Source organism: Blastomyces dermatitidis (genome assembly GCF_000003525.1).
Source record: "Blastomyces dermatitidis ER-3 genomic scaffold supercont1.2, whole genome shotgun sequence".
In the NCBI taxonomy this organism is placed as follows: Eukaryota; Fungi; Ascomycota; class Eurotiomycetes; order Onygenales; family Ajellomycetaceae; genus Blastomyces; species Blastomyces dermatitidis.
In genome coordinates, this window is record NW_025544775.1 from 6994903 (window position 1) to 7007536 (window position 12634).

General features: G+C 47.1%; 4 protein-coding genes across 9 annotated transcripts; 2 read left to right on the forward strand and 2 right to left on the reverse strand.

Annotated features, from left to right (window-relative positions):
* The first annotated feature begins 765 nt into the window (after positions 1-765).
* On the forward strand, positions 766-5553 carry BDCG_02292 (metalloreductase transmembrane component). Its single transcript, XM_045417832.1, has 3 exons — positions 766-917; positions 971-1161; positions 1258-5553. The coding sequence occupies exon 3, from the start codon at positions 2538-2540 to the stop codon at positions 4908-4910; it is 2373 nt and encodes a 790-aa protein (XP_045274555.1). The 5' UTR covers positions 766-917; positions 971-1161; positions 1258-2537; the 3' UTR covers positions 4911-5553.
* BDCG_02293 (GNAT family acetyltransferase) lies at positions 5217-7560 on the reverse strand. The gene has a single exon (XM_045417833.1). It carries the CDS (start codon positions 7316-7318, stop codon positions 6239-6241), a length of 1080 nt encoding a protein of 359 aa, XP_045274556.1. The 5' UTR covers positions 7319-7560; the 3' UTR covers positions 5217-6238.
* Positions 7561-7568: 8 nt separating this feature from the next.
* BDCG_02294 (transcriptional activator) lies at positions 7569-10478 on the forward strand. 6 transcript variants are annotated; one of them, XM_045417838.1, is made up of 6 exons: positions 7569-7739; positions 7817-8202; positions 8425-8505; positions 8600-9617; positions 9685-10221; positions 10304-10478. In XM_045417838.1, the coding sequence occupies exons 3-5, from the start codon at positions 8449-8451 to the stop codon at positions 9690-9692; spliced, it is 1083 nt and encodes a 360-aa protein (XP_045279976.1). In that variant the 5' UTR covers positions 7569-7739; positions 7817-8202; positions 8425-8448; the 3' UTR covers positions 9693-10221; positions 10304-10478. The 6 variants fall into 6 exon arrangements, with proteins under 6 accessions (XP_045279976.1, XP_045279977.1, XP_045279979.1 ...); XM_045417839.1 differs by having other exon boundaries at positions 7603-7739; positions 7817-8191; XM_045417836.1 differs by having other exon boundaries at positions 7603-7739; positions 7817-8191; positions 8600-10221.
* Positions 10479-11318: 840 nt separating this feature from the next.
* Positions 11319-12328, reverse strand: BDCG_02295 (tetraspanin; the record flags this gene model as incomplete). Its single annotated transcript, XM_045417840.1, has 4 exons — positions 11319-11425; positions 11549-11714; positions 11820-12055; positions 12163-12328. The coding sequence occupies 4 exons, from the start codon at positions 12326-12328 to the stop codon at positions 11319-11321; spliced, it is 675 nt and encodes a 224-aa protein (XP_045274558.1).
* Positions 12329-12634: the final 306 nt, after the last annotated feature.

A 12634-nucleotide genomic window follows, 5' to 3' on the forward strand; every position in this document is an offset into this window, starting at 1 on the left:
CGCTCACTATTTTGTTCTCCGTGCACCTTCATCAAGTCTTTGACTGTTTGAGAAGTGAAGGTAGCGCCGATGGCGAGCCAATTATTTCTAAAAATATTAAATAATTAAATGGTTAGTTAGTAACTTAGGTAGGGTCGGATGTAGCTCACCGCCAAACCGCCAAACCCTCATCGATACATCGATATCAAGTTGTATATAGTAAATAGATACCGCTGACCGCTGCGATACTCTGAATTCTTGATAATATTTTATGCGCAAAAATGAATGACATTCTTTCTACATTGAATTATGTATGGCCCTGAAAGCCGCAGACGTTGCACTGCAATCTGTGATGAATCATGGTACAAAATAGCAAGAAAGAAGTAGATTAATATCACTAAGTTATCAGAAGATCTGTTAAATTGTTGAATTGTATGACAAGGTGAGACATAATACTGCAGAATAAAGAATGCAAAGATAGAGAGAGCATAGAGCTTCAACTCATAGAGAAAATATACTCATGAATTTTATAACATTTTTCTCTTAATAATGAAGCTGAATGGATATGTATGTATTTCAAAAAATAAATATCATACTATGTCAGTACTAGTTACACAGTATGGTATGGTTGGCAGCGGTAAACACAGCTCTCTCATTCGCCTGCCCCGCCTGTTGTCTCCTGTGATTGGCAGGACTAAGTTTAACTTACGCGAGTCAGATACTGTACTGTAACTACTGTACTGTTACTGCGTACATTATTACATGTTTAATCGCATTGAGGATGGATGATGGCCCACAGCTTGGCCTGATTGATTGCTTGTAAGTTCCAATAATAATTGCATGGTAAGTTAACATTCATTACCCTGTCTCCTTCACAATATCTTCACAATATCTTCACAATATCTGCAGCAGGCCGCAGATGGCTGCCGAAAGTATATGTATGCACCGTCACCACATGCCGACCTCTCCATTCCTACTGACGAACAGCTAGAACAGCACTTTTGAAGGGTGACCTTGCTTGGAGATGTTTAACGAGGCCACTCTATCAATCTGGCAAAGCCTTTCTGATTGGCCCTGGCCTGGTGCAACGGATAAAGATCGAGTCTCAGAGCCAAGGCAAAAAGCAATAATGGAAATTCCATCTGGGATGCGTGACGTGACGGCCATCCTGGTTGTCACAATGTGAGCAGCCCATTCCTCGCTTCTGATTCGATCACCATGCATCCCCGCTCCCCAAGGACGGGCTACGCAGCGTCACTAACTAGTTAACTACTGCAGAGAGGTCCAGGGCCCCATCGCCGAGAGCGATGTCTCCGATGCAGCCCCGCAGCTTTCTCCACGCGCTCACATCCCCTCTTCAAAAGTCAGAAGCGCCTGCTGAGCGCCATTTGGATCTTCCCAACTCTGGCATGAACATACAATAAAAAATGTGCCCTCCAGCGTGAAAGCTCAAACAGCCGCCAGCTTAACTAACAGACAAAAAGAGACCGTGAAAGGACCCGCCATTTTCCAGTCACACTCCACAATTCATGCGTCTCGACAAGCTGTCGAATGCTGTCAAGTAACTCCACGTTTTGACTTCCTCCTACCCGCTGAACATCTACGCCCATCACATCACATTACACTGTACATTACTCCGTACATTATTACGTCCAAGACCATCGACCTGTCTGCCAGCCAATTAATTCCCTTCCACTAGCAAGGCTGGGTCCGGTTAGTACGGCCAAAAGCACCCCTTTCCGAGGAGGTAGCTCCTGTTCCACGGTCTCCGGTCCCTCGAGCCGGGACATATATCTAGCCACCTGCCTTACAGTTTGCCGAAGATACCTCCCATCAAGAGACCATCAGGCTAGCCGTTGTTGCTTGACTTGTAGTATATTTACATTCATTCGTTACTCTAATATCTTTTTGCTTCTGCACCCGCTTCGACACCAACCCTGGCCGGCCTGCTTTGGTCCGCTCCTTCGTTTTCCTGCCTTAAATCGTCTTCCCAAACTTGTCTCATCGCAGGATCGTGGGAGCCAGTTGCACTGCTTCTACATAATCTGTCATAAGGTCTGACAAGAGTACACGTGTTGGGTCCGAATAGCACAAACCAATTGGAGACGAACTTACACGAGCTGAAATCTTCACCTTTTCGTATGCCGTTACTTGCTACTTCAGTCGTCGCGCCGCTCTTCTGCTCTGACTCCATCTTTGGCCTTGACAATATGCACATTAGTCAATAACCGTTGACTTCTCGGCTGCTGTGGCAACTCTAGACTTTGGCCTCGTTGATTCCGTGAATATCCTACGCTTTCTCCGTCGTCTTGCGCATCGGTTCCGCGGGTGAACAACTGTGTTATAAAAGAGATACCATTGACTGGTAGAAGTGGCAGCTAGCCAGGTTGGGAGCTGGTTGATTAGAGGAAGACAATTGTCTGTCCTGAACGGAACGGGCGAGGCGAAGGAAACTTCAAGTCAGGAAGGCCAACATATTTCCATGATATATTAGCTGGATCAGGAATAGGTGGTTTGCATACCGCAATTTGGAGAGCGCCTTCGAAATCAACGAAATTATGTCACCGCTAAACAGGTTGAAGGATTCTTCGGGAGTTTTTCCTAGGGGCCTGGAATCATTGGTCTCACTGGCGAAACGCATCTCAATTCCTCCCGACGTCCACCAATCTCCAATAGAAATAGAAGAGAGCCAGAGGGATCCATGGGCAGAATCAGGTAAATATGCCCTTGGCTGGGTATATTTCTCCATCATCCTGCTCATTGCCACGACTTTGCTCTATCTTTACAATGTTTGGTGCGATAAGATAAGAACAGGCCTCTACAAGGAAGAAGTCCTCAATAACAAGACGTCATCGCCACAATCGGATTTCGAAATGACAAGCCCTGGTACTGCCAATTCTTCACGCAACTTCTTCCCCCCAGAAGGCCCACTTCCATCCACAACCCCGCGTAGACAAGAATCCTCAATATCGAATCTATGGCTTATTAACTACCTGACAGCGTTTATAAGGTGGCTAGTCTACAGACCAATTCCCGTTATCAGAATATGGAAACTCAAGATCGTGCCCCCGTCGATGGGTGCCACTGTTATTGTGTTGATGGCTTTAATCTTTGTTACGCTCTATTGTTTCATACCCCAACCTCTCTTTTACAGCAGCATCCGAGCCGGATCCCCTCCCTTAGCAATACGTGCCGGAATGATAGCCGTTGCACTGATGCCGTGGATAATCGCGCTGAGCTCGAAGGCAAATCTCATCTCCCTAATGACTGGCATTGGCCATGAGCGGCTTAATGTGCTCCATCGGTGGGGTGGCTACCTTTGCCTCTTTTTGAGCCTTGTCCACATGATTCCATTCTACATTACCCCTGTCTGGGAGAACGACGGACTTGAAATATATGAGAAACTTCGCACCGGGAATTTGTATATCTATGCCTCTGGACTGGCTGCATTCGCACCGCTTTGTTTCCTCTGCGTCCATTCCTTACCCCTGCTACGCAACAGGCTGTATGAGCTCTTTGTAACTCTACACGCCCCTGTCAGCGTCATCTTTCTCGGTATGCTTTTCTGGCACTGCAAAAATTTCTTGACTTCTTGGCATTACCTGTTTTCTACCGTGGCGATCTGGGTAGTGTCATACTTTGCCAGACTGTTCTTCTTGAATTGGACGAATCCCTTCCGCCTCTCCTGGCTGATCGGAGAAGAGTCCGCAGTCACAATTCTCCCCGAAACTGCGGTCAAAGTCACGGTTCCCACGCAGATGAAATGGAGACCAGGCCAGTACGTCTATCTAAGGATGCCGGGCATCTCATTCTTCGAAAATCATCCCTTCACTGTTGCCTCTCTATGTAGTGACGACTTCCCATCCGAATATGGCGAGGAGTACCGAGATATGACACTTGTCTTTCGACCATTCAGTGGCTTCACCGGCAAAGTACTCGACACTGCTCTTGAAAAGGGTCCTTATAAGACATATCGCGCCTTTATAGATGGACCTTACGGAGGCATGCGGCGGGAAATAGCCTCATTCGATGACGTAGTATTCTTTGCAGGAGGCAGCGGCATCACAGCCATCGCTAGCCAACTTCTTGATCTAATCAAAAGAATGCGAGATGGCAAAGCTCTCACGCGAACGGTGCGGGTCATCTGGGCCCTCAAGCGTCCGGAAACGCTGGAATGGTTCAAGGAAGAATTGCGAATATGTCGTGAATACGCCCCTCCAGGCTCTGTCCTTTGCCAATTCTACCTCACTGCCGCGAAGCGCTACGATGGCACGACCATGACACGCTCGAGACCCCATAGCACCGCCCTGCACGACCGGATAAACGACGTCTTCCAGGGAGTTGCCAGCAAGCGAAACTCCGCCTACATCCGTGAAGAAGCCGGCGGCGACTCAGAGCGCGAGAAAGAGCTCCGCCGCGAAAACGAGGACGGCGTCGCTGCCCTCCCGCCTGCCCATCTCCATGAACACCACCAAAACTACCACCACTCGCGCTCCCAGGGCCCTGAAATCATCGCCCCTGTCCCCATCCCTAGTCCCGCACATCCATTCCCCTCGTTCCCCTTCTCCCACCCAGATTACTTCAACCAGCAACACCAACACCAACACCAACAACGAGACACAGAAGACCCACGGTCGTTCGACTTCGGCTTCCCCAGCACCCCCACCCTCTTTCAAAAGAACCTAATGCGTTTCGCCTTCCTCCCGACACAGAAACGCGACGGCTGGCGCACCGAATACGGCCGGCCGGACATCCCTTTCATCCTACGACAGTTTTCCAAGGAATTTGGCCGGCGTACGTGCGTGTTTGTCTGCGGGCCGCCTAGCATGCGGACTGATGTGGCAAGAACGGTTGCGCAGTTGCAGAGGGTTGTTATGAAAGATCCTGGCAGGGATGAGTTGTATTTGCATACGGAGAATTATGCGATCTGAGGAGGACGGGTGATGCTGGAGCGCTGTGGGCCGGCTTTTTGTTCCAGTGAGAGTGATTGGCATATCGCTATATTTTGTTCTTGTTATTTTACCAGCGTCGACATACCTTACTTCTTGTTCTTTTCCTATGTTCATATTTGGATGAAAGACGGATACCCGGGTTAGGATTGTGATTTACTTGGATTGAAAAAATTCTTATCTTTTGGATGCAGAACGATGGGAAGGACGGCTACATTTGTTTTTCCCACTGCGCATCCTGTCAAGGATCTGAAGAGGCGGGGAAAACCTCTCTTTTTATCCTACCACTATATATATATTTATTTTCTCCTCTCCCGTTTTCCTTCTTCCTCCATTTCTCCACATTTTGAAGGCTGCATAGTGAAAGCTGCATTCTTACAATATATATATATATCCAAATTTCGGCCGCTTTCTACTTAGCTAATAACATGTATAACCTGCGTATTAGGTACTACAATGATACCTTTCTCCAACATATTAAGATTCTACAAAACTAAGTCTATTAGTTTACACATAGAGCCGCCCGCACGTCTTTTAAGCATGTATTCTGCACATAAAACTTCTTATGGAAAGAGACAGATTCTCATAGAAAATATATGTATTAGAAATTAGGTACTGTACATCCAACTTCTGAATCGTTTAGATAGTGCTGCGGTTTTTCTATCCTATAATCCTTAGAGTGGTATAGGCAATTCGCCGGCCCCCCCTTCACACACACACACTCACTTGTTCTCGGAGTTGGATATTGATTTCTACGCTGGATCTTCAACAGGATTTTTTGTCCGTAAGAGAAATAGCGACAGAAGTTATAATGTTGAGGGAAACGCGGAATCCTTCACCTCGTAGACGAGATGTAGATGGCAGTTCTCGTTTTCTCAGCAAATTTCCGCGGGTCGGGAGATGAGGGGGGAATATATATATATATATATTTAATGAGATGCCATGAGATTGTAGGTATATATAGTTGGGGAGGGCGAGGTACGATTCGGCATAATACCCTCATTAAGAATGAATGGAGTGTGCGAGGCGGTTACGCGTTTGGAGATGCATAGCTGGTTCACCTGCATTGGACGCGGTTGTGCGCGGATGATGAAAGGTACATGGTCGATACCATTACGCAGACGCGGTCTTTCGTGGCTCCTTAAGGGGTAGTTGAGTTGAGCTTGTGCAGGAGGAATAATGTGCGGTAAACCCCCATGCAAGAGATCTCCCCAGAGGATCAGAAAACGGTATTGGGCTGTGCGTGCGTAAAGTAAACATCTTTCGCCGAACTCCAGGCATAATTAAATTCTACGTCATTCGCCAACCGTTCAGGAGTTTTTCGCTCGTTTCCTAACACACTCTTGCATGTCGATGGTGTCATAGTCCTCCAGTTTCTCTGTGGCAGCAGCAGTGTCTTCCTCCAGCTCAACCTTCTCCCAGTCATCGTCGCCTTCATTGTCACTGCTCTCGACGTCGTCAAGTGGCTTAGACTTAGTGCACTCATCATCTTCGTCCCATTCCAGCTTGAGATTGACTATCTTCGCGCCACCAGGTTTCAACCGCCTGTAATACCCTTCAACCACACGTTCTTGGACCGTAAATCCCCGTGCAACGTACCAGAGCAGCGCTTCCTCGTTAGTCTCGTGGACATGCGCCGTAACTGTCCGGATATTGTAATGCCTAACAATGGTGGATACCGGCCGCATTGGCGTTCCTGGAGGGGCTCCTGGATCATATAGCAAGGAGTCTAGTAGGGACGCAGCTATGCCCCTACCACGATAGGGTGATAGTAGGTGTAGAGTTTGTATGTATAAATTCGTCGCCTGTCGCAGTGGGCGTGAAGCAGGCGAATCAGGGGATGTGGGTAGCGGTTCTAATCTACATCGTATCCCACCGATAACTTTATCTGAACTCGACAGTAAGGGTACCTTGGCAGGTGTGGAGAAGGTAGTTGCCGTTACATCGGCGACGGGGTGGTCGTGGTAAATGGCAACCCGTGACACGGAGGCGACAATGGGATCTGTGATTGTGGCCGTGTAAAACGAATTTGGATAGCGAACTGGAAGTAGGAGGCCTGTAATTCGCATCAACGACGGCACATGCGCTGTCCTGACTGGCTCGACAGTGACATTTGGGTGTGGAGTGTTAACCGTGTCGAGAGAGCTGGGGTAGGGCTTTGGCTCCAAAGCGGGGTTGGTGTTACGCGACTTGTCAACGCGCGTCGAGGCTAGAGATGGTGGAGGAGCCGAGGGAGTAGTTTGAAAGGAGGGAACGTTATTTCTCAAGCTCGACTTATCGGCATTTGGTCTGCTATTGTTTGTTCTGTTGTTTGCTGTAGATGGTGAGGAGAAAGGAGGAGGAAGAGTGGCTTTGGCCGCCGTGGTCCTCGCAAAAAACGGGAATGTCATAAGTTCTGATGCGTAGGTGGTAGAAGAGTTCTATTGTCGCTACATTACTCTATTAAAAGGAAAACCCGGTCGCCATATATAACAAAAAAGTAAACGGGCCACCTTGTCTAGTTGAGAAGAATGCTTGATGGTGTTGATATTGGCGTCGTTGGAGATGCGATGCGGCTTAAATAAGATTGCGGAGATGAGATTAGATAAGATAAGACCTTCCCCTGTTTCGAGGTACGCCAAGTTCCGTGAAATACCGTAACATTACCGGATTTCTCCAACAAAGACAGACGGCAGAAAGCTGTAAGCTTCATTTGGACAGTTCATCGTGCAGCTACAACGACGCCTACTCACAGACCGCTTTCTTCACAACTTGGTACCACTCAGCGGACGGAGTAGCGTACACTTTTTTGGGCAGTTCTGCTTAGCGGAGGTTAGTTTTGCCTCCCCGTAGGACTTCGTGCGGGAAATCACGAGTTGACGTTGAGTTAACGGCTAACTCTATACCAGCAGGTTGCAGGCCAGGTTCACATCGACGCCGCTTCCTACATATTTCCCTATAAATGAGCGCCTAGTGAAAGACATAGGGTTCCTCTCTTTTACTCCTTCTTTTTTGTTTTTGGATAGCCCTCGTCACCACTAGACAAACAGACGCCGCTCGCCAGTCCAGAAGTTGCAATTGGAACTGGCAGGCGCCAGAGACAGAAAAAAGAACCACCCAGCGAGTTTCATTGCAGAAGCATACAGTCTTCATCCTATCGGCTAGCTTTCGTGTTGGATTAAACGCATGGAGAATAAGCTATATACATTTGGGACAAAGGAATCGCCGCGGTCAAGGGCTGCACCTTGCGGAGGTTGTTCTGAGGTGAACCAGCTGTGTCCATTGTAAGCACTAGGTCAGGCCCTTCTCTGCCCATGTTGAAGTCACTCCGTCACCGCATCATGGCCTCTATATGCACTTGAAAATCCCGGGAAACCCCACGAAAACTAGCGATGAGGGCTTTTGCGCAGGTGGCAAGGCGTCAACCTGAGAACTTTTTTACCACTATTTCCCGAAATGGTGCTGAATGGATTTGGTGGCCCTTCATTGATTCATATAAACTGATTTAGGGTACTAGAACAGGGGAAATTTTTTTTCCAGCATGGCTGGGACTGCGGATGCGAACAACGATATACCCTCTGCGACCATGTCTAAATTGGTAAGCGCCCAACCACCCTTGTTTGATTTCGTGGCTATGGATAGCATTCTCTGTTCCGTGCAGCTTACGGTTGCGTGGTCTGACTGGCATGCAGATCCGGAGTGTTCTGGACGACACTTTCTACAATATAATACATGACATTGTTGCAAAAGTCCACCGTGAAGAGAAAATTGCGCGCATGAGGTCAGCTGTCGTCCTGGCAAAGAAACTTGGCGAGGAAGAAGCAAGCCGCCTCCAAGCAAATGATCTGGTAGCACCTGAGAGCGGATCGGTCGAACCTGGTGCCACTGCTCCGTCAAGTGTGAAGCAAAAAGACCACGATCCCGTTCGGGTAGAGACAGACGGTGCAACCTATGACAGTGGGAAAGTTTATTTGAAAGGGAATCCATTTCAAGTGACCAAAGAAATCCTGTGTCCGAACTGCCGTCTCCCCCGTCTTCTTTACCCGCTCTCCGGTATTGGCTCTCGACCACCACCGGATCCATATAAAGAATACTGTAAAAAGCATCCCCCGATCATCATGCCTGGCCATGATGTTCATGGCAATCCATTCGCCACAGATAAGATAAACAGAAAGAGAAAGCAACAGCCACAACAGCAAACCAGCTCAAACACGCCTGCATCTAGTCCACCATCAACACCCTCAACACCCTCAAACTCCTTCAAACACGTTGTCGCCGAAAAAATCTCCTTCCCCACCGTGAAATGCCCCAACTGCCCCCGCTACTTCGTCGTCACCAGAGTTGCCCAACACCTCGATAGATGCCTAGGCCTATCAGGTAGGCAGACGAAACGCAACCTCACCCCAATGGATAACGGAACTAATACCCCAGCGCCACCTCCAATGAAACCTTCAACTCTCAAACGTGCCCTTCCCAGTGGCGACGACGATGCGGCATCCGGATCCATCACCAAAAAGAAAAAGTTAAACACCCCAAAGAAATATTCCGGCAAAAAGCCCACACCACCAAGCAAACTGAAGATCGGAACCACGCCCGACATGGCAGCCGCCATGGATATTCCCGATTCAACCCCCACATCGGCGGGCGGTGGCGGTGATATTGATGCTGCAAGCACCACAACAACTACCACTACTGTCACAACAACATCGAGTAAGAAGAAACTGAACCCAACAGAAGGAAAACAAGGCAAGCTAAAAGCGAGATGACATTTTTGAAGACAGGTAAAATTATACTATGATTGATACGAAATGTTCCGTTCCTTTCCGGGGGGAAATGGGGGGATAAATCCCCATTTTCATCCATCCTCTATTTCTTAACGCCCGCCATCCCATCACGTCCATTCCACACTCACTAATCTTTCCTTCGACTGTTATCCGTCCATACCTAACGAAACCACGCATTTTCTTATCATTATTCCGTTCCCGTTCCGCGCCCTTTTCTCTTCTTGTTTCTTGCTTTCTTTTTCTTATCACAACAAATGCACTTTACATATCATTTACATTCGGAAAGACATACATACGACGAAAGACGGGAACTCATTGGCATCAAAACGGAGTTTATTTTCTTTTCTTTCTTATCCTGTTTTGGTAGGGTTTGGCCCTTTTCGTTTTTCCATTTTCAAGTCGATATACTTTACATGGATATGTATTTACAACTCAATAGAAATGCCATCAATCCTGAGCTGGCTTTCTTATCCGGTGGGTTGGTTCGCTTGGCCCTTTTTTGTTGAAAAAAAATAAATCTAGAGTAGAAGGTATGATGTATATTATAGAATGCATTCCATTCTCCTCACTCCCTTCTTTGATACTATCCGCTCTTCTAACCCTACATTTTAGTTCTTTTTCACTCCACAATTATACCTTCTCTCTTAGGCGGAGAAGAATTTTGACTATAGTTTGTTATTCTGCACACTTTTCCTGCACTATTTCTCTCTTCCCTACCAACATGAATACATAAAAAAAAAGAATCAAAGAACCAAAGTTGTATATCCACACCCATCCAGCCGTTTACAATACAAATAAGCAAGTAAGTGAGTAAAGTGAGTAAAGTAGGTATGTGCATGAGCTGTACATTATCTGTCGATATATATGTCGGAAATATCACCGGGGCTGAAGAGGACTAGTGTCAGCTGTGTTGAAGAACACGGGTATAACGTAGAGAACGAAGATACTACAAGGGAAAAAGATAGTAATTGAATAAAATAAATGTATGACACAGAAGAAAATGTACTGTACGATCTAATGTATATCAAATGCCAAAGCAACCAACATTGAAACTGGAGATAGATGAAGAAGTGGAAGGGGAATGAGTTGATGAGGGACAATTTGACATAAGAGATGGATGGATGGACAAGGCAAGGGAGAACTGAGGAAAAAATTGAACGACATAAAAAAAATGTACGTGAAAGAAAGGGAAAAATACAATGAGCGAGTCATACAGTAAGGTTCAGCAAAAGTCCGGCCACAACCTTGAAGATAGTTTGGGTTCAGGCAACGACGAAGTGTGCCGGTGGAATTTGACCACTGACGCGATAGGAGCTTGGTTGCTATGCTGGTGTCTCAGGGGCATAGCGGAAGGAGTTTTCAAAAGCAGGCATGGTTGACATTTTGGGCCTCCCGGTAGGATTGAACGCTGGCAAGACATAATCATCTTTGTACGCCGTTAGATGTTGACAAAAGGACCTACCCAGTCCTCCCAACACATCCATCCTCAGTCCAGGTTCGTTTTTGGCGGGTATGCCTCAAATTCTCAAATTAGTATGTTTTACCAGTTCTAAAAACATAAACCGGACAAGTAATGCTTGATGTCTGCCAGCTACTGGGCGGTAAATACACATTTCAATCTGTTTGCTTATATACTTTCGAACCCATTCTTTAAATCTATCTGGCGGTACCGTTCGCGGTCTTTGCGGTCTTTGAGGACAATCGCGATGCAGAGGAGGAGAATAGCATCAATGGCTGTGGAGATATAAGTGGTTAGACTTAAAGACACACTTTTTCTCTCTCTCCTTTTGATAATTTATTGCGATTTATAGAGACTGAACGAGCAGGGGAGGAAAAGGGGGTGGGGAAATGACTCACCGACAACACCAAAGTCTGCCGTAAAAATAACGTCCAGGAAGTGATTTGCGTAATCGGAGAAAGGCCCTACGCAACCTTCTTTCTGCGCAGCGACAAGGGGGTTCGGACATGTTTGATCGATTTGGAATGGCGGAGAAGTACTGTTTAGATAGCCGCAGCAGTCGAACTGAAAATACCACATCTTGTCAGTATATCATACTTGTAGCCTCCAGTCTCTTTAGCCTCTTCGCCTTTTCAACGTGAGACAAGAAGATATATATATAAAACGCACCCTTTGCTGCAGTAAACTCTGTACCGCTGCAGGCTGTTCCTTCCACATTATCCCCAATTTCGACCGCGTCTTCAGCGTTTCAAACCAAATGCTAAGCCCTAGACAAAGGGTGAAGATACCGCTTGTAACGACGAACCAGCCATGGATTTTGAGCCACAGTCTGTCCGTCCCCAGTATTATCGCAGGTAATGAGAGGATGAAGGTGAAAAATATGAAGCCAGCATTGACGATCGCCGCTAGAACAGAAACACAACGTAAAAGGAATGTCAGCAACTCTCTGAAGTACATGTGTATAAAAATCGATGTATAAATTTGGCTCAGCCGAGGAGGGGCCAAGACGAACGGGTTATAGGGCAGTGCGACAGCAGCAAGATGTGCGCGACATTATCCAATGTTGCTTCGGCACCCAGTTGGGATTTGCTGATGAGCGCAACAGCGAGAATGAGGGCGCCGCCAAGGACAAAGAGTCCGTCTGCCGCAAGGAAAGTGGCGAGGATCCTATCGACCATGTCCTTCGATTTTTCGGCCTTTATCTCAACTCAAATTCTCCAAAATATTTTTTTCCCTTTTCCCTATTCTCTTAACAAGATATTTCCAAGCGACAGAGGGCAGCTAACCCTCTTTTCCGCGCGAAAATTGAGAGTGCCCGAACTCCTCCGCTTCCCTTCCCTTCCGTGATCTCGCTCCTCCCTCCTTTCTAATGCACCCCGAATTCACACGGAAGAAAACAGTGGCGTTAGCTATTCAAGCCGTGAAGACGCAAGATCTAGATCCGCAAAAGTTGAGAAGTGAACGAAATAGGTTATTGACGACCA